At 39.5% G+C, this 19,723-nt stretch overlaps 1 protein-coding gene across 1 annotated transcript in view; it reads right to left on the bottom strand.

Annotated features, from left to right (window-relative positions):
- Window positions 1-15,478: 15,478 nt before the first annotated feature.
- Window positions 15,479-19,723, bottom strand: part of ADGRL2 (adhesion G protein-coupled receptor L2) — a 124,965-nt gene continuing 120,720 nt past the window's right edge. Inside the window, exons 23-25 of the mRNA XM_026077908.1 lie at window positions 19,507-19,635; window positions 18,697-18,714; window positions 15,479-16,233 (exon numbers count right to left, since the gene is read on the bottom strand). Of these exons, the coding sequence (XP_025933693.1) occupies window positions 15,479-16,233; window positions 18,697-18,714; window positions 19,507-19,635 (902 nt within the window). The remainder of the gene's footprint in view (window positions 16,234-18,696; window positions 18,715-19,506; window positions 19,636-19,723) is intronic.

The following is a 19,723-nucleotide window of genomic DNA, read 5'->3' as shown; positions in this document are numbered from 1 at the left end:
ATTTCCACCTGTTCTTTGTTCTTAGCATCACAGAACCACATTTTTTTTTTTTTTTTTTTGGATCCCTCCTTCAGTGCCATTACTTATTCTGGCTTAAATCTCTCATTGGAAGCATACTTGTGCTTGTTTTTATGAGTCATTAAAATTCTAACCCTTGGTAACCAAAACAGCCTAGTTCTTTTTTAGGTTTTTTAAACTCCTTTTCCCCTTTCTTCTTTCACAGATTTTGTTTCTCTCTTGTCATCCTGCTTCCTCTTGTTCAATTTTTATTTTTCAGGGGCTCTTGTTATGCTCCATGTGTTGCCTTTCCTCATGCACAGGTCCAACAACGCCGAATAACCTTAAAGGATGGGCCTCCTGTCCTTTTCTCAGTTTAATTTTGAGCTACTCTGAGAGAAGAATGATGTCTGTTGGTTTTATTTTTTGTTTTCTCCTGAATGCAGATGATGCCCTGTAAGGAAAGCAATGAGCCATGCCCTGTTACTGAGCGCTGCAAAAGTCAGTGTGCGAAAATGAACAAACTGATTCTCTGTCCTTCGCTATGATTTGTAGTATCCCACTCTATCGAATTAGATAATAAAGGACTGATGTAGTGACTAAGAAGGAGCTGGCTGCCATTTATCAATTAATTACCCATGAAAACTGAAGTTACATGGCAGTAGTAATTGTACCCATGGTGTTAGGCATATGCTACATAAAAATGCAGTCACCTTGAAATAATATGGACAAACCAGCTTGTAACCTACTGAATTCTATTAATAATGTAGTGTTAATAATGTACTGCAAGACTGAAATTTGTCCCTGTGTGGTCTATAGATAGATTGTGTAATCTTTTACATATGGTTCAAATTTTGGGTCACAGAAGATCAAGTTGGCTGAGCTATGCTTAATTCTGAAATCAGGGATTTCTCTCTTACCAGTTCTTACATGCATGGAGTAAGTTTAATATTTCCTTTTTTTTTTTCTCCCATGGTTTATGGAAAACCATGTTGTAAGACAACCCCCACAGCACTAATGCCATTTAGCCTTCTTGCCGTACTGTAGGAAACCAGCCTTGTTTGTTCTTTTTTGGCCAGTTCATTGAACCAATGAACTTTCCTTGTTGCGCTGGCTAGAGCATACATGGAGCCTGTTCAGCCTTTGCTGCTAGAGTACCAGACAATGAATGCAGACGATAGCACATTATTGTTTATGTTTATATTAGATTTTCGACGTGCTAATTAGGATGTCAGCGTCTATTGTTTTTTCTCTTCCTACAGAGAAAGCTGTAGTCACTTCCCCAGAAAGCTCGCAGTCAACACTTGTAGATGAGGTATAACAAGTGAGTAACAAACAATAACACAAAGAGGTTGAAGGAAAAACAGCAAAAAGATGACCCAAAGCCTATTTAAATCAATAGCAATGTGCTCATCAACTACAGTTGTCTTTGGATTCTAGATACATTTTTATGTGGTTATTTATCATGGTATTTGACATGTGTAGAGAAAAGTTTTTCATTTTCCCCCCACCCTGCCCACAGTGAAAATATACCTTAATATGAATGCAATAGTATGAGCCACAATATATTGGTAGTTTAAGATGTTCCTCTCTCCATATTACCTATGGCTTAATAAATGAAAAATAGTGTGCACAAAATTACAAAAATTATGCACAGGCATTCATTTCAGAGTTAGAACTATTTGGATGCAGCTATAAATTTATCATTTGTACCAATAGCTAAACAATACATTTATTTGAGTTTTATTCTTGGAGCATTTTACACAAGTGTATTATATGCTTTTGATCCTACATTGTGCACCATGCACTCTTCGTAATTATGGCAACTTGACTAGTTGCTAAGGTTGAAATAGGTATCTGCCACTAGAAATCTGCAAAAGGGAGTTGATTAATGCATTTCATTATGTAAGAGAGCACTGTCAAAGTTCCCATTTTATGTCAAGTTCAGGGGTATGCTAAAAAGTGCCTACCCTTTAAAAAAAATATATTCTTAATATTTCAGTTACATTGACAAAGTTTTGCTTCAGCTTTGATTCCAAAGTCATGTCCCATGTCAAAAATCCAGGCTGTAAACGATGCTACCTCTCTGCAAAGGGGGAGTAGAATAGAGGCTAATAACCTTTGAAAGCAAATCAGCACAAGAAAAAGCAAGGTTGGAGCACAGGTAAGGATTCTGGGATTGGGAATGTGAAACATGACACTACCACTCTTTCTGCAGTAGCAGAGAAGTTCTCAGGATAGATGTTGCGTAAAACTTCAAGCATTTTGCTACTAGCTCAAGGAAATATCTCTGCAGAAGAAAGTGTTTGGGACAAGGTTACATGTGTAGTCCAATTGTGGAGTAGGTATCTATCCACCACCTTAGATGTCTCCTTAGATATGCTAGATAGATAGCTTATTACTAGATATCACTTTAGATATGAAAGTAGATAGATGCTGTTATGTACTGTATTTGCCTAAATTTCTTTAGTGAAGTCCTTGCACCACAGAGATTTTTGGTGGTTGGCTTGTGCTTGGCCTCCTTGGTTTTGAGACTCATTCTCAAACCAGGCAATCTGGTTGTCTTTTTGGTTCAGGGCCCAGTATGGCAGGCACTGGCAGTGTTTGGGGTACCCAGTATTGCTGCAATTAGGTTATTAATTCTCAAGCTGAGGGATCCATTGCCAAATCCCTTCTAGCTGATTCAAAGCAGGGACTTTAACCCAGAGGTGCCAAAAGGGTGACTGCCTTATTTTTCCTGTCGTATCTCTAGCTCTGTAACAAGCTATTCATGGACTAGAGCAGCAGAACAACTGGGCTTTTGCTCTGAATGCTGCTTTCGGAATACAGGTTTTAAGTCCTTACTGGCAGTGAACATGGTTTGTCTGTTTTCCAACAACTAAACTGGAGCACAAACTCCTCTAAAGACAAATGGAGTGTCAGTGGCCGATTGCAGACAAAATAAAGGATTCCAAAAGCTGTAAATATTGCAGGCAGCTATCCAGAGCTTATTTAATATCCGTTTATTCCAGCTCTTTCATCACTTTAGTCTTTGCGAGCAGAATATAAGTTGTATAGTTGAATATATTCACAGAAATAAGATACAATAACTTCAACCATACTCCAATACAGACTGGATTATCTATATGTATTACCTATCCTTCTACTCCTCTTCTGTTTCTATAAAAAAGTCTCTCAGACAGTCTTTCCTATTCTCTATTTTGATCATCATCTTCATGTCTCTTTTAAGCTACTATGAACAAGAATTGAAGATAAAATGTTTGTTTATAGATAACATCTTAAAACAGCTGCAATTTCAGGGCTGGACCAACCCTCTGATTAGACAAGTGGAAAAGCTGTGATGTATACTTGATAATACACGTCAGAGCAAAGGGACAAAAAAACAGTCTTACTAGAGACAAGCAACAGCAGGAAGTAAAAGAACCTGTGGCAAAAAGCAAAAAAAAAAATATATATATATATATATATATATATATATATATATATATATCAAGAGCAGAAGAGAAGATCAAAAGAGACAAAGAGAAGGATCACGGCCTTTTTGGTGAGTAAATACTTTTAGACAGGTATTGATCTAGTGGGGGGAAAGCTGCACACGCTCTCCATTGTGAAACAGCACTTACTGGGGCAGGGAGGAATACACACAGGAACAAGGTAGTGAGGAGAAACAAAGCATTTGTTCATGGCATGAAAGCGTTCTGAAAAATGGAAGTCTTTTCTGTCTCTAATTTTAATGTTCAATACCCAAGACAAAGAAACAACAAACTGATTCATATGGGAAGATCCTCTTAATGGTTTGGAAGAGAAATCATGACCTCCCTGAAGTCAGCAAAAACTTCTGCCACTGGTTTAACTGGAGCCAGGGCCTCACCTCAGGCTTTACTGTCATGAACAGCAGCCTGGTGCTGACTACAGAATAAAACATGGCAGCAAGAAATACTTTGTAAAAGTTCCTATCTCCTTGTCTTCTCCTCACTCTCTTGAAGATGTTACTGTGGTCCAGTGCTGAAACTGGACTGTACAGTACCCGCTATTTCTACCAGCTGGACTAGTTAAACTGGATTCCTTTATTCTTAAGGTCATTCCACTATGGGAAGAGGTTGAATATGCATAAATATAAATGGTTGAGTCATCTTGTTTCCCAAGAGAAAATAATGCCCTAAATCTTGTCATTTTTTCCCCCAACTGTTTTATTATTCCCTACCTGTTGAGAGAAAAGTGATTAAGTAGTGAGCATTCAATTTACCAGGGATGCTACAAGAAGAGGAGCATGGATGTGGAACAGCATTGGCTCTGCGATAAGGTAATGAAACAGAGGGGATGAGCAACAGAGATTAAGTGACAGGAAATAGTCAGTACCACACAGCAGCCCTCATTCTGCTCTCCTTAACTGGTGCAGGTCTGGACTAACTCCACAGACCTCCATCAAATTATGCTGATTTCATACGGGTGTAAGTGGAGTCAAAACTTAGGCAGAKTCTGCATGCTCTGCCACTACCTATGTATTGCCTCATTACTACAATAAAACGATTGTGAAAAGCATTCAGTATTTCATCAAAAATAATACTGAAAGAGAGCTGCATCAGCAGGGAATAGTAATTTATTTGTAATTCACCAAATACAACCAAATATCTTCACCTTCTCTGAAATGAAGGAGTCACAGAATTAAATTTCATTCCTAATACTGACTTCTTTTCAACTAGATGCTTTCAGCAAATCTTGCTAATTCAGCGTGCCTTGAAAGTACGCAAGATTCACAAATTTCAGTACAGTAAGTAGACTCATAGCCGTGGTAAAACACTGCTAAGCCTTTGGTTGTTTGGAGCTACCAATTTTTTCTTGCTGAGAGCATAACCTATTGTGCCTTACTCTGCAGCACATAGGCGACAACTGCATGCTGATCCACCATTTCATATGGAGACATTGCACATCATCCCTTTTTCCCATTTTGGAGGCAAACCAAATGCTAAATATTTGAGGTGCAGCAACCCTTTCCCTTGTCCCCAAGAAGAGCACTTACTTGAGCATCATCACCATTCCCACAGGAGAAATGCAGCTCTCCTGTAAGCAAGTGGTGCTGTGGTTTGAAGGCATCTATGCTTGCTAGGCTGAATGCAACTTTGTACCATCTACGGAGCACGTAAGGCAACGAAGAAAGGTCACCTTCATGTCAGTGTTTGCTAATAGATGCCTTCTTAACCCTCTTCCCTGCTGGGGTTGCCGGCTCTTACACAGCCGAAGTATGCTGACTGGTATGCAGCCCGCTGCAAGAGCAGCCTATATGTATCTCTGTAGTGATCAGAGACCTTGAAAGCTATTCTGTTTCTGATACATTCAACCAGAAAAAAATGTGAAATAGATCCAATTTTGCATATCACATACTGAAAAAGGACGTGGTTTCTATTGGAAGGAAAACTTTATCTAAAGATGAAGTTGGCAAACTTTTAAAGCCTCACTGATTGCAAGTAGTGACTGGAAGACTCCCTTTAAATTACTGAAACTTGTAAATCAGTGTGTAAATAAACAAACCACGTAAGTCTAGTCTTATCACAACATTTACTTTCTTCATGTTTTTCCCTTGTCAAATATGCTTTGTTTGTCATACTTAGAATGACTTTGCAATAACCTATTTCTGCAAAAACACTGCGGTGTTGGTAGTACGGAACTTTCTCAAAACCTGGGCTAGCCAAACTCTGGGAGATGAAGAGACAATACTTAATGTGTAAGTGAAAAGACAGTTTAGAGCACCCTGTTTTAAGCTTAAAAAAAAAAAAAAAAGAAAAAAGAAAAAGGAAACCAAGCCATTCAACCTTATAATAGCTGGACTATGAATTAAAAAAATTTTTTTTATTTAGTCCTATAATCCTTCCTAAGATTGTGGTGGTATTAAAATATGCATCTAGAATTCAGATTGTTCTGAATTTTCACCTCTATGCCATGAAAATATTTTGAATAAAAATTTTCACCTACCCCCCCGCAAGTTATTGAAGTTTTTCCACTATAAAAAATAGACTAAATTGAATATTCTGAGTGAACCATAAGCATGTCATATTTTAGAACTAAAGGTCTGATCAAATGTAGAGAAAAGTGAATAGGAATTTTCTTAATAAATAGTAGTGGATTTGAAATGAACCAATGCAATGTTTTTTGAACAAATTTCTAGCTCCTGTTTAATTCCTCTGCTCCATACAGAATATATTCTGAGTTTCTTTTTCCTGGCAAATGCAAATCAAATATTAAATGATTACATTTCATTGTAATCATCATATTCCAGGGAAGGGTTGAGGAATGAAGAGCAGGGAGGAGTTGTTTGTTTTTACCAGGGAAACCAAGAGCTTTTCTGTGTGTATGTTTAATGAGTGAATCAGCCTACTTTAGCACACAATTGCTTAGATCGATAATTATTCAAGAAACGATACTGCCTTGGGAAAATCTATAGTAATAAAAGAGAAATCTGGATGGGCTGAATAGCCTTTTCAGGTAGATATTTATCTCCAAATGAAGCTTTTTTTTTTTTTTTTTGGTAAGGTTTCTATTCTTTAGAAAATGCATTATTGGATGGTTAAAAAATAATCAGATTGTTAATGTTTAGAGTCTGGAGTTCAGGGTGACAGTGAAATAAAGCATTAATGGATGATATTCTCAGACGTATAGCCGGGAAGATTGTTAGGTTTTAAGTATAAAGTCAAAGTGGCAGTATGAGCTGAATCTGTGCATCTGTACTCTTGTGACAACTGTTACCATTACCAATAAGAACAGATAGCAGGTTCTAATTAAAGTCACAAGCCAGAGGGAATAGGCATTAAGAAAGAAAAGAATAATTCCATGAATAAATTGCACTCGATTTACTAGTTCACAAAAAAAGGTCTAAAAATTAGTATCTGAAATTACTTTAAACACAGCATCTATCAAACCACAGAACAATAATCAAGTCGACCTAATTAGAACACTTATAACTATAAGCAGCATGTAGCATGTTCTTATCTTGACGTGGGGAGACCAAGCAGTCCCCTAAGCGTCAGCTAATCTCCAGCAAACTTTTGCTGAGACCTGGAAGAAAACCCCTGCAGCAGCTACGTGCTCACCGGCGGCGCTGGACTGCCGAGTGCCGGGTCCTGCGCTCGCCGCCGGCCGCTGCACCGGGGCTGTTTCGGGGCGCGCACCACCAGCGGGCTCGCGGGCGGCACTAGCAGATTGCGCCACGCTTGGCAGGCGCAGCGGGGTCCATAAGTGCGAGTTAGCCTTCCTTAGGCACACGCGTCACTCTTACCTGCCCTTTTTGCCTGCTCCCTCAGGCCAGCAATCCTCTGCATATATGAGGATGCCAGTGTAGCATGTGGTGGATATATAGCTTTTAACAGCAGACATCATAGTTTCCTTCAGTAATGCTGAGAAGTGGGGAAGGCGTATTCATCTCTTCAGAAAGACACATAGTGTATGGGACTCTGGAAAGAGATAGTGTGTGGCTAAGACAGTGTATGGGATGCCTATGATAAGGCAAATGCCTAGCCAGCCGTCTTGCGCTAGGTGCACTGACCGGTTGGTTCATTCGCAGTGAGGCCTTATGAGTGGTAGCCTTTTGGTCTGTTGAAATTAGTTATTTTGGCTAAATCCAGTCTTGAAAATTTCAAGCCTTATGCTTAGGACAAAAAATACCTAGACTGCTTTCTGTAAGCATATTGTGAGCTGACTATCCTATTAGATTAAATATTTAGGTTGTAAATATGAGTTAACAAGCTTGCAGAATTAGAAATGTTTCACTAAACTGAAGTATTTTGTCAAATTTCCCAGAAGGATGGACACCAGTGAGATTTTTCTGTGTCTTGCCTGCAGGGGCTGCAATACGGGGTGTCGGAAGGGAGACAAATGGTGGAAGGCAAAATTAATTCTGTACCTCATTTGATTCATATCATTCCTTCATTTTCTTCTCCACCTCCATTGCTGTGTATTCTCTCTCCCCCTCACTTTTTAAACGGGGAAAAAAAAATGTTCAGGCTCTTCAGGCAGTGTTTAATGTGTTGGAAACCTTCACTATTTCTTATAACCCTGCATGCGTTTGTGCTCTGTGGTGGGACAACCCTGTCACCAGGCATTTCAGCAGAGGTGAGGCTCCGCTCCGCAAGGCTTTAAGAACAGCTTCGCAGCAGCGCCCGCAAGCCGTCCCTGCCCGGCGCAGCACAGCGCTGGGCGCCCGCGTTGCTCCTTGCAGAGCCGCAGGCGGCACTGAGCCCAGCCAGCGAAGGCTGCAGGTCGCTGGCGCCAGCAGCACGGCCATTCCCAGCCTCTGGCCAGTTTTGCGTGTCCTCCCGCGTGCGACCGTGGTACGGCCAGAAACGCTGGCACAGGCAGGAGCTGCGGCAGGTTCACGGCAGGAGGTGCTGGGGCACGAGGGCTGGTGCTGCCGGGGTCTGCCTTCCCTGGGACGGGAGCCCACGGGAGGAAACCCCGAGCCAGCAAGCGCCAAGTGCTACCTCATTTTGTAGATTTAACCGTGTTTTTTCCTACCGCCGGGGTTGAGGGCCCAAGTAGCAGGGCAGCCAAGTCCGGGTGCTCCAGGCTGCCAGTGGCTCCCGTGTTTCGTAAGCTGTGCTGCTCCCTCCCTCGCCCTCCAGCAGCGCCAGCTGTCCTGCGCCTTGCGCAGGGGCACCTTCGTTCGTCCCCAGACATTCAAAACCACGTGCGCCGCCCGCGCGGCTGTAACCCGGTTTGGGACGGGGCGCGAGGGCAGCGGTTGGGTTAAGCCYGTCCCCCCCAGCTCTGAACCCGACATGCGGCCGACGGGGGGAGCGCAGGCGAGCACGGCTGCTCCCGCACGAATGGTTTGCTCGCCGGCGTAGCGAGCCTGCCCAAGGGCCACGGACACGCCGTCGCGCTCAGAGACACCAGATAAAAACATAGGAGCGCGCAACGCCGGCAGCTGCCTCCCGCCCAGCCGCCCGGGGCTCGTCTCCTGTCCCCAGGTGAGTATTAACCGCACACCACAGCCAGCGCAGCAGYGACGCCGGCTCGTGGCGCTTCCTTGCCGGGGCCCACCTCGGCTGCGGGACGCGGCTGCACGTGCAACGCAGCACAACTTTGGGTGCCAAAATGGCTTTTAGTGACAAAAATTGTGTGTGTCTACAAGTGTAGAACTATTTCTGCCCCAGAAGTGATGCCCCGTGTGCCTGTGAGTGACATGCCTGGGGATTTCACTGCCTGCAACCCACCTAAACTTCACTTTGAAAACTTAAGTGCTTTTTTTTCGGGTCTGACATCTAGCAGCTCAGTAGTTAAGCAAGTATGTGCAGAGGAAACATTGCTGGAAGAGATGTAAAATGCTCAGGGCAAGAAAATTGTGCCTCTCTAATATACTAAAATTAAGTCAATCGTACAGCTGTGGGGGGGGTGGGAGCAATAGTTGATGTAATTTATTTGGACTTTCAAAAAAAAAAAAAAAATCCTTGCAAAAATATCCTTACGAAGAAGGCATTAGAGAAAGCCAGTATTCAGGAAGTGAGAGCTAAAGTAGTCACATATTAGAAACTAAGAAGCAGAGCAGGATTAAATGGTCAATTTTTTTTTTATCATGGCAAAAGGTTAACAGTATAGTGCCCTAACACACTGTATTAAAACTGGTGTTATCTGAGAAAGGGGATGAACAGGCTATCTGAAAGGTGGCAACATTTGCTGTTAACAGAGAATTATTTCAGTTAATCAGAACTAGGGAAGATTGTGAATAACCTGGGTTAACAAAGTGAATAAATGGGCAGCGTGAAGGCAAATGAAATGCAATGCTGACAAATGCAAGGTTGGGCACATGTTCGGGGGAATAATTGGAAGTACTTGTAGGCTTTGCTGGGTTCTAAATTAACCGTAACTATTTAGGTCATTACTTGCTATGATCAGCTTCATGGAAACATTGGGGAGGATCAGGGAGAGTATGAAAACAAAAGATAATGTGAGCCCGTGTTAAAAAAAAGGAATAGAAAATACAATTCCATTTATAAATCAACAATAGCAGTTCATCCATAATTTTGTGCTTGCCCTATCTCTTGAAGCATTCTGACAAAAAATAATTCTTCAGACTAGCAACTAAATGGTTAGAGAAATGGAGGAGTCTGAAAACAAGGATTTGTTTAGAAAGGAGTCAAGTAATAGGAGGCAAACTAGAAGTATTTAAAACAATGGGTGGTATAAAGAATATAAGCTAGGCAATTTCTATTTATCCTGCTAATGCCAAAAAAAGAGCAAAGTGGTCTATTTAAAGTAAATGAAAATGAATTATTTTCATAGAAACCTCGTTAACCTTTGGGACTCATTCTCCTGAGCAATCACCGAGGTTGAGAGTTCAGCGGCATTAAGCTATTTTAAAGCTATTCTTATGCTACAAGAGAACTGGAACAGTCATTTTAGATGCTCAGTGCTGCTTGCTTCTCCTTTAAAAATGCCTGTACAGATACTACCCTGGCTCCTGCTGCTTCCTGGCTGTGAATCAGACCCTTTACCATAGGAAGAGGTTTCTGTGCTCAGCTTTGCTGTAGCTAAACTTTAAATTGGTTTGCAGCACAGAGTCAGCAATGGTGCCAGGGCTCCTAGTCCAACGCACAGAGGAGCTGTGCACTGGCGGATGAAACGGTGAAGAATTACATGAACTTTAGAAGACTTTGCTTGATGAAACTACCTATTTTAAATGTTACTTCTGCAACTGTGACTTCCCCAGCCTGGGAGCCGGTGCTGATGACTTTAGCAGCTGGTGCATTATGTGGAATGGTGCTTTAAAGCTCCTGGCTGCTGGGCTGGGGTGGGTTTGATTTTCTGGAGCATTTGTGACCGCTCCGACTGCATCGTGGTGTGATGCGTTTCACATGCCAGGAACTTTGATGGGGAGAGGTTGAGATTAATGATGACATAATACAGTAAGAAGAGATATTAATGCTCTTAGGCATGAATTAATGAAATACCACTGAGAATTTATCCTGCATGAATAAAGGGATTTAGAAGTTCTCGTTTTAAAAGCCGCATGAAGTATTTTACTGGAAAAAAAAAAATCAAATACTCTGCTGAGATAGACATGGTCCTAATGAACCTTTACTCCAGATTCTTGTTGGAGCTGGATGGTTGAGCAGGTTTACTTAATTGAATTACTACTAATTGCCAAAGTGTTTATATAAACAGGAGGCACAAATCTCTTGCTCCAGGGGTGTGGTGACAGTTTTTTCCTCTCTCTAATACAGGGATGGATTCCAACCTGTGATCGGTTCCTGGACAGAGACACAACATGCCAGTTTAAATCTGTGGAGCAAGTGCGGGATGCTTACTGGAACTGTAGCAGTGCCCTTCATAAATGTAGTGGGTGACTGCCACCGTCTTTTTAAGAAAATCTGAGGTTTGCTCCACCACGATCTTGCTGGCGTGAACGCCGTTGTAGGGCTACAGTAGAGAACCGTACTGCTACATCCCATCGCTTTTTATTCTCCAGTATTCCCAAGAATTAGTTATGTAAAACCCCAGTGAAATGTTTGTATACATATGTAATGTCTACCTGCAGCTTCTCTTGATTGGAAAAGTAATTTTATCCTGGGATAAAACTTTACACTAGCATATGATGCATATTATCAGCTCTAGAAGAGAACTTTTGACAGTTTTGTGGCAAAGTGGGATGAAAACAGCATGCAGGGAGTTGACCCTTTTGTCTTTGTTCTGCTAATATCTGAGTAGTTCAGAAAGAAAATTGCCTTAAAAATTAGGACATAAAATATGACGCATATTTTATCCATAACTTATGTCAATTTGAAACACCTTTTATTACCTACATAAGTGATTATATGTAAACTTTATTAATAATTTCATTTCCAATTTAAAAGAAGCAAAGGTGTACTGTAGAATTCACAGATAAAGGTTAATTTAACTATAAAGGTATTACCAGTGTTGCATTTCTTCATGTTATGGTTCACTTATGTAGAATTGAGATGTACCTTATATTAAACAATGCATAGCACCATTATACAACAGTTCACTAAATGCACATCCCATTTAATCTTTTGTAGGAATTAATAGAACTGGACTGAAGTTACAAGGAAGAATTGGACTGAGCCAGGAGGGTTCACACTAACAGGAGATTACTAGCCATAAGAAAATTACAGCTCATCTGAAAGACAGTGCCTAAAATAGCAGCATATCCTTGGCACCATCGTAGGAACTGGTTAACTGATGACCCTGAAGAAACACTTGTTTCCATTAATTCTGCTGTCATTATTCTGCTAGCCTTGAACTCTTCCTCTGAATTCTTCTGTCCTTCTGATCCCAAGACATGATGGCAGGAACGTGAGAGAAAACATAAAGAAATTACAATAAGCTGTCGGCTATATAATTATATTGTAACCTACTTCACTGAGAAGTTACACCAACAGAAATTTGGCAAGGTATTTGCTGTTAGCTGCTAGCTGTACACAGGACACTCACTAGTATAACATTAAAAAAAAAAAAACAAAAAAAACCCAGGCTCACTAAAAAGCAACACCTACATTACAAAGAAGCTAACAAAAGAATTCCCTTATGATACTTAGGTTCATCTGCTTCATCTTAGGTTCACCAGCTACATTTTCTTCTTTTATGAATACTTGTTACATTTGCAATTGAATATATATTTAAGGTCACAATGCTACAAACCTTTTTCCAGCATGTAGTTTCGCCACCTTYAGTTAGACAACATGTGACACAAAGGAACACTTGCTCGAATTAGGGTTGAAGATTCTGCTGAAAGTTGGTGACTTTATTAGGTCATGTGTACTGTAATGACTTGTGCACCACAATTTTTAAATCCCTAAGACATGATTTCCTAGGTAGAAGGCAGCAAGCGTGCTTTTAAATTGCCAGACCGACCAAGGGAATCGTTTTGTTCCAAGCAATCGGCTGTAAATCCTGAATCAGAACAAATTCATATTTCGTAGAGAGTTCAGATTTTAAAGTATCTTTACCGAACAGAAGTAAACAGTCTCTGATTAAATTCCAAATGTTCCACGGACCCTACTGTAAACATAATAACTTTTAGTGTTAAGGAACTTATTGGCAAGAGTTATCAGTAGGGCCCTGTGGTGAAGTTGCCTCYGTCTTCAAGAAGAATAGCTCCTGTGCCACAAAGCATCCCGAATACAGGTACATTGTGGTTATCTATCTGAACCCTGGGGTTACAGCTGAACCCTCCCACCTTTTTTTACAGAGTTTGCACAGTGTCAACATTAGGAAATCTTGCCCAAAATATTTTTCTGAAATCTTAATTTTTTTCAAAATGCACCTATGCCAAACTGTTCAGATAACCAGAGCTTATCAATATATATTCCAAATGAACAGAAAGAAAGTATCTTTGGACTTTTTATATTCCAGCCCCATTAGAACTTAACAGAATTTATAAGGCTTTCAAATGAATTTTTGTTCATCATACAGGTAGTCACAGTGGCAACACATGTCACCATGGCCTCTGTGATGACAGGGCATTTAATTTAACAGTTATTTAGACAAAGACAATTTTGGAAGCTGCAGCAAATGAAGTCCTTGGCATTACCTTTGACAGGCCCTGGTTGAGAGGAACAAAAGAGGTTTGGGAATCAAGAAAATGAAGACTTCAGAATTCCAAATTTGCCACTGATTTGTTGATCATATCTTGGGCATCAGCTGCCTTCTGCAGTTGTCCAGTCTGGTAAAAATGGGGACCGCCATGCTTATTTCTCTAGCTCAAAAAACTGTCGTGACAGACTGATTATTTGTATAGCACACAGAAAATAAAGTGCTATCCACATGCTGCGTATTCATGTTTTCCCCACTGCAAGAATATATCTTCATCACTAATAATTAACTGCTAATTACTGTTGCTGAGAATATGATGGTGGTGTTCACCACCTTATTTTTAATTTCAATACAGATGCGTACTTAAAAGTTATGTAAATATATGAAATTACAGTACATTTTCCTAATGGCCCTGCTACATCTGAGCTTGATCCTATTCAATTGTGACTACGAATTGAATAGCAATGATGACCTCTATTCAGTAGAACTACACAGACAGTTTCTATTGTATTCTCAACACTTAAACCACAAAATGTAAGGAAGCCATTCTAAGCAGAATACAGATGGGTCAAAGGCCTACTGTTGCCAATTATGCTTTGTACATAATAATGCACGTTTTACCTATTTGGAAAAAAATTCACATTTATTTACTGTCAAACAGGTGTTAAACTTTACACTGGATATTAGTGATGGGCTCATTATTAACAGGTTTACACAAAGGGATGAAAAAAGCAGAATTTTGTTGACACAATTTACATTTCATTAGATTTTTATCATAAAATAAATTAATTACTAAATATAGGCAGAAGGAATATGGAAGAGTAATAGTTATGTTTTATTTTATTTTTTTAAAGGACAGGCACCTTTTATTCACGAGAAAGCTTGTGAGAAGTGTCCAGTGTCCCCTTCACCCCTTACCACCCAACCCTGATTAAAGAATGAACAGGGAATCGAGTTACAATCTTTGTTAGCTATACCAAATTTGTGCAAGGCTTGGCATAATTGGCTTCTAAAACAAATTTCTCCCCAAATTATTTTTTTTTGGCAATAAAAATTCAAAACATAAGAATAAAAACTAACTTGTCAAAGCAGAACACTGTTTACAGTGAAAAATAAGTGAGAACGGGTAGAACTTGCATTTTAAACATACTACCGTACTATGAACAGAGTGTAAGAAAAACAGCTTATAACATATGTGCAACCAAGAGCTTTTCACAATATTTTCTTCAAACTCTTTAAAATTATTTTTCATGACAATTATATTTCAGTTGGACACAAATGTATTTATTTTACCCTAGCAATAGAACAAAATATAATTTCTTTAGCCATTTTTTCATGAGAACGGTTCATTGTACAGTTGAGGAAATATATGAAATAAGGCCTGTGGCTTGATTGCTAGTGGTTAGACATGTATTCAATCTTTGCCTTAATGGAAAAGATTTGCAGTGAACTGCAAACTGACGCAGAATATCTCTCCTGCTTTTGCAAGTCTTGTCAGGAATAGTAAGGTACAGTAAATTTGTCCCACAGGATTTCAGAGCCTACGCCTTGTATATAATACAATGTAGGCCTAGAAAAAAAAATGGTGCAGCCATATTTACAAATTTAGTTCACAAACTGCTGCAGTAAAATGGCTGGAACATGTTTTCTTTTTTTTTTCACAATTTTGTTAAATTCAGCAGCAGAAGATATCTTAAAATACCTTGTTGGTATTTCTTTTCTTTGTAACAAATAATTCATTTTAGTATACTCTGTGTATATACAAAGTTTTTGTTTTATAAAAATTCACAGAACTGCAAGGTCCAGTCATCCCTGTTACACTGGAGAACCACAGGGTCAACAGAATTGTCTCTTCAAGCAGATATGAGGGAGCCTGCATGGGGCCAATTAAGTCTTTTTAATACTTGTACATGGCCTTTAATATTTCTTTGCTACACTATTAAAGGCTTGTCACTAGTTGCATTTGTCCTTCTCTAACATCCCCTTCTGGAATACATCCTTCCTTGTTAATGGGAATTATATAGCCGTCGCTATTACCCCTGCTGATTTGATAGTACATCTGAAGCTGATGGCCAGCTCCAAGATTTGGCATGCTCTTGTAGTAAATGTCCTCATTTTCACTCCTCCTGGAGGGAGAGAGATCTTCTTCAACGTCAGGGCTGCTCTCTGGGAAAGGAGAGTCTCTGAGGTTGGGCATGCTCGTGTAAAGAGAGTCTCTGTTGGGGGACTGGAGGTGGTCGTCAGCCTCAGCCGTCAGCTGGGAGACGTAGCTGTCAGTTCCTTCGGTCTTCACTTTCTTCTGGGGCTGGTACAGAAGGGAGTGAGTCCGCTGCGGAATAAGGGGGGCCTCCAGCTCCTTGTGGTGGAGCTCCAGTCCGGGGGTGTCGCTGTGCATCAAAGATGACGCATCGGCCACGATGGCATCATCTTCGCTACTGCTCCCGCCGATCACAGCTTTGGCTGGCAGCGTGCGCTCCAGGTTGTGGTTCTTGCTGCTGCCCCGCAGGTTGTTGTGCACTAATTCTGAAATGATCATTTTCTCAAAAGCAGTATCATTCAGGCTTAGTCCACAGTCTACAACTTGCACACTGTCGTTATAGTCTCCGTTGCGCAATGAGTAGCTATTGTTGAAATTACCATTTAGCGGTAGAGTATCCATGGCACTTGTATCCCTGGCATTGTTCAGTGAATGTCCTGAAATGGAAAAGGACAGTTCTGGTTATCGCCTGATGTGCTTTTTAGCACTTTTTTTTTTTTTAACAAAATTCTTTAATGTAGTTCAGGACAAAGTTGTACTTGGAAGTAAGACTTGAGAAAAGTTAGGTTATTGCACATTCCCAAATGTAAACAGTTGCACACCTTATAGGAAAGATGTATTTAAAAAAATAGTATCATGTATTTCCTGTGGGGAATAGTGGCATTTTAATTTCTTAATTTAATGTCAATTCTGTGACTCTTCCACAAGGAACTGTTCACTCCATGCCCTTGCATATGTAATGCAAAGCAATTCATTTGGAAACATCTACATTTTGAAGTACAACACCATGATTTAGAAAATAAAATTAACAGAATTTGTCCTAAACGACACTAAATTAAAAAGGAATTAGATCACAGACATAACTGAAGGTAAATGTACAACATAAACCCCCATAACTGGCAGGCAACTAYTTTACTTTAACGACATTTCTAAAATTGTTTCCCTTTTTTTGAGATGAAGTAAAGAAAAGAATGAAAAAAATGGATAAATACAAAGAATTTATGTTAAACAAGGACAGCCATCTTTCACACTACAGGGACCAGGGTCCACAAGCACCATCCAACAACACGATAGACAGCAGGTGGAATGACTCACTTTGGACAACTCACATCATGTCTGTCTGCTCAGGCTATCTGGCCTAAGAGTAGCTGATATATAAAAGAAAGTAAAATGATTTATTGTAACATGATGAAGAATTACTGAGCTTCTCAGCAACTTAGTCAGAGCAAGGGTTCAGCAAATTAGATTACTAAGCAATAACAGCTTTTCTTTTCCCACTTAATGTAATTTTTTTGCACTAATATTCTGTCTACCAACAACGGCCCCAGGCTTCTAAAGGTCAAAGTTTGCCTGCAGTCTGCATCAGTCACAGTGACAGCGCTGAATGAACCAGAATAGTTAATTAAGAGTTCGGCCCATGGTTACCATGGGCATGGAAGTCAAATGCAGAAATGTTAGGAATTTCTGTAAGTTATGGGTCACAGAAATTAAACCAAAGAATAAATATTAGTCGTGGAATGGGAAGAGGAAATCAGCCATGGCTGATATCTTATAGCTGCTGGAGGAATGACAGATTGGGTAAGTCTGCTGGAAACATGAAAAAAAGTTCTGGGGGAGGAAGGGGAATGAAGTCTTATGATGATTAAGGTCTTTATGTTTTGGGTTTTGGCTTTTTTTCGGTAACACAATAAAGGAATGTTTTTTCTATAGACACAAAGACATGTAAACTATGACATCACAGCGCTTCCCAAGCAAAGAAAAAAGAAAAAACTTTGAAAGAAAGCAAACAGCCTGAACCATGGAAAGTTAAATTGTTACAGCACTGCTAGAAAATCACTGTATCTACAGATATGGCTGGAAGTAAAGAAAGAATGGAGTGATGTTACTGAAATGAGACTGACCACTGTGAGGCTGCTGCATTATATGCAAGGCTTGGAGGAGTACAAGAAAAAAGTTGTTTTGAAAAAGATTATGCATTTTCCTGTTTTAGGTTTGTTTCATAATTAAAGCTGCAGCTTATCCTAGAAAATTCAACCTTCTCTAGAACATATTGTTTTCAATTAAAAAGTAATTGCATTTTCTCATGAAACAATTTTTATCTTTGACTTTTAAAACACAGAATAATAATTTCTAAATAAATTCTGTTTGAGTAATTTGCAAATCATTTTGCATTTTTGTTACTGTAACTCTTTTCCATGTGTACTGAACCCATGATGAGGGTTGTTTGAAASGTCTCTTTAAGCTTTGATTAAACAACTTCGTAGTTCTGCAATTTCATATATGTTCCAAGATTTTCCTTGCAACGGATTTAGCTGTGCAGAACATATGGCATTTATAAAAGTAGACAACACATGGACCACATGCTGGCATTCATTTCCCTCATGAAAGTGATTTAATTCTATAATTTTCATTCTTTTTTCTTCTGCTAAACAGATACCAAAACATATCTGATAATCCAAAATGAGTTTTCTATGATATACTGCAGAGTTAAGCATGCTAGAAGATATTCAAACTGGTTTGATGAGGCAAATTTTGTTGCCCATGATCAGGTAATTCATTTGAAATCTTTCCATAGCCTGTAGCAAGATTACTGTGGGAATGTAAAAAAATAAGTAAATTGTTAAGCATTTCTGCTTGACACTGCTTTGGTTTTAAACAGCAAATTATTTCAGCATTGCATAACTTCTGTTACCAATAGGATTTGCTACAGACCTCATGTTGTTTTCCAAAAAGCAGTATGCAAGTACTTTTGGAATGTGGAAACATTTCATTTGCAAATTGTGAACCACTTGCCCACTGAGTCTACTTCATGACCGCTAGTTATGTTTTAATTGTGCCCATTAAAAATCATGCTGAAAAAATTTACATTTGATAGGCAAAGTTAAGTTTTACTCCCATACTTGTCTCTCTGTAGGTTGCTAGAGGAAAGCATAAGGAAAGTAAGAAAACAAGAGAATGAAAATAGAAACTACAGTTCAGTTAAAAAGGAAACTTGAAATAAAAACTGGAAGCAAGGTTTTATGAGCTCTTAATCAAAGATTTAACACAGTTTCAGCTATCCTACAAGTTATTATCAAACTGTAACTACTAGATATTTACTGATGAGTGATCTGCAGTTAAAAAAGCAACTAGATAACGTAACAGCAAAATGTTAGGTAAGCGATGACACCCTTTATTCCTGCAGAACTAAACTGTTCTAACTGCTAATCTCAAGATTTTCCTAAAGGAATGATCTACCATAAAGCTGCACTATACTATAGTTTAGATCTCTTTGACGCTGGATACAATTTTCTACACTGCAGTATCCAAAGGTGTCAAGATGCCTTGCGCTGCTTTGTTATCTAATCCGCTCCGTAAGCAGGTTTTTCTCAGCAAGAAACCTTATATTGCATAGACGTGATACCTCTAAGTGATAAATATCTTGAAGATGGGCTCTCGGACCATGGGGTGTCAGTSCTGTAATAGTATATTAAGATTTATGCCACCTGTGTTAAAAACATGGATAATTATTGGTAAATACTGTTATGGCAAAGGCATTACTATAATATAGTGCAGTTTTACAAGCTAACATTGGCAATACTGTATTTCTTGAACTGACAGAAATTCAGAATGTAAGGCTAGGATATTGCAACTTGAGCTTCTATCTAGGGAAAGGAAGGGATTTGGAGCGAGCCAAGAAAAGCAGTTTTATTCAGGAAGTATAAGCACACCTGGTGAGTTAAACACAGGAGCTGAAGGGGCATTACATACAACTGTTTCAGCGAGCAATGTGTTATAGGGGTTGTTAGTGCCGTGTGGTCGAAGAAGAGGGTTTGTTAGTAGGTAATTGCCAGTCATTCCTAAAGCAAAAGAAATAGAAAAAAAAAAGTCAGTTCTTTAATTTTATTCTGACAGTTTCAATAAAGAATATTTTTTAATCATCATGAA

This window comes from Apteryx rowi, unplaced genomic scaffold, assembly GCF_003343035.1.
Source record: "Apteryx rowi isolate R43461 unplaced genomic scaffold, aptRow1 scaffold_467, whole genome shotgun sequence".
Taxonomy (NCBI): domain Eukaryota; kingdom Metazoa; phylum Chordata; class Aves; order Apterygiformes; family Apterygidae; genus Apteryx; species Apteryx rowi.
This window is presented reverse-complemented; position numbering and strand designations above follow the sequence as displayed.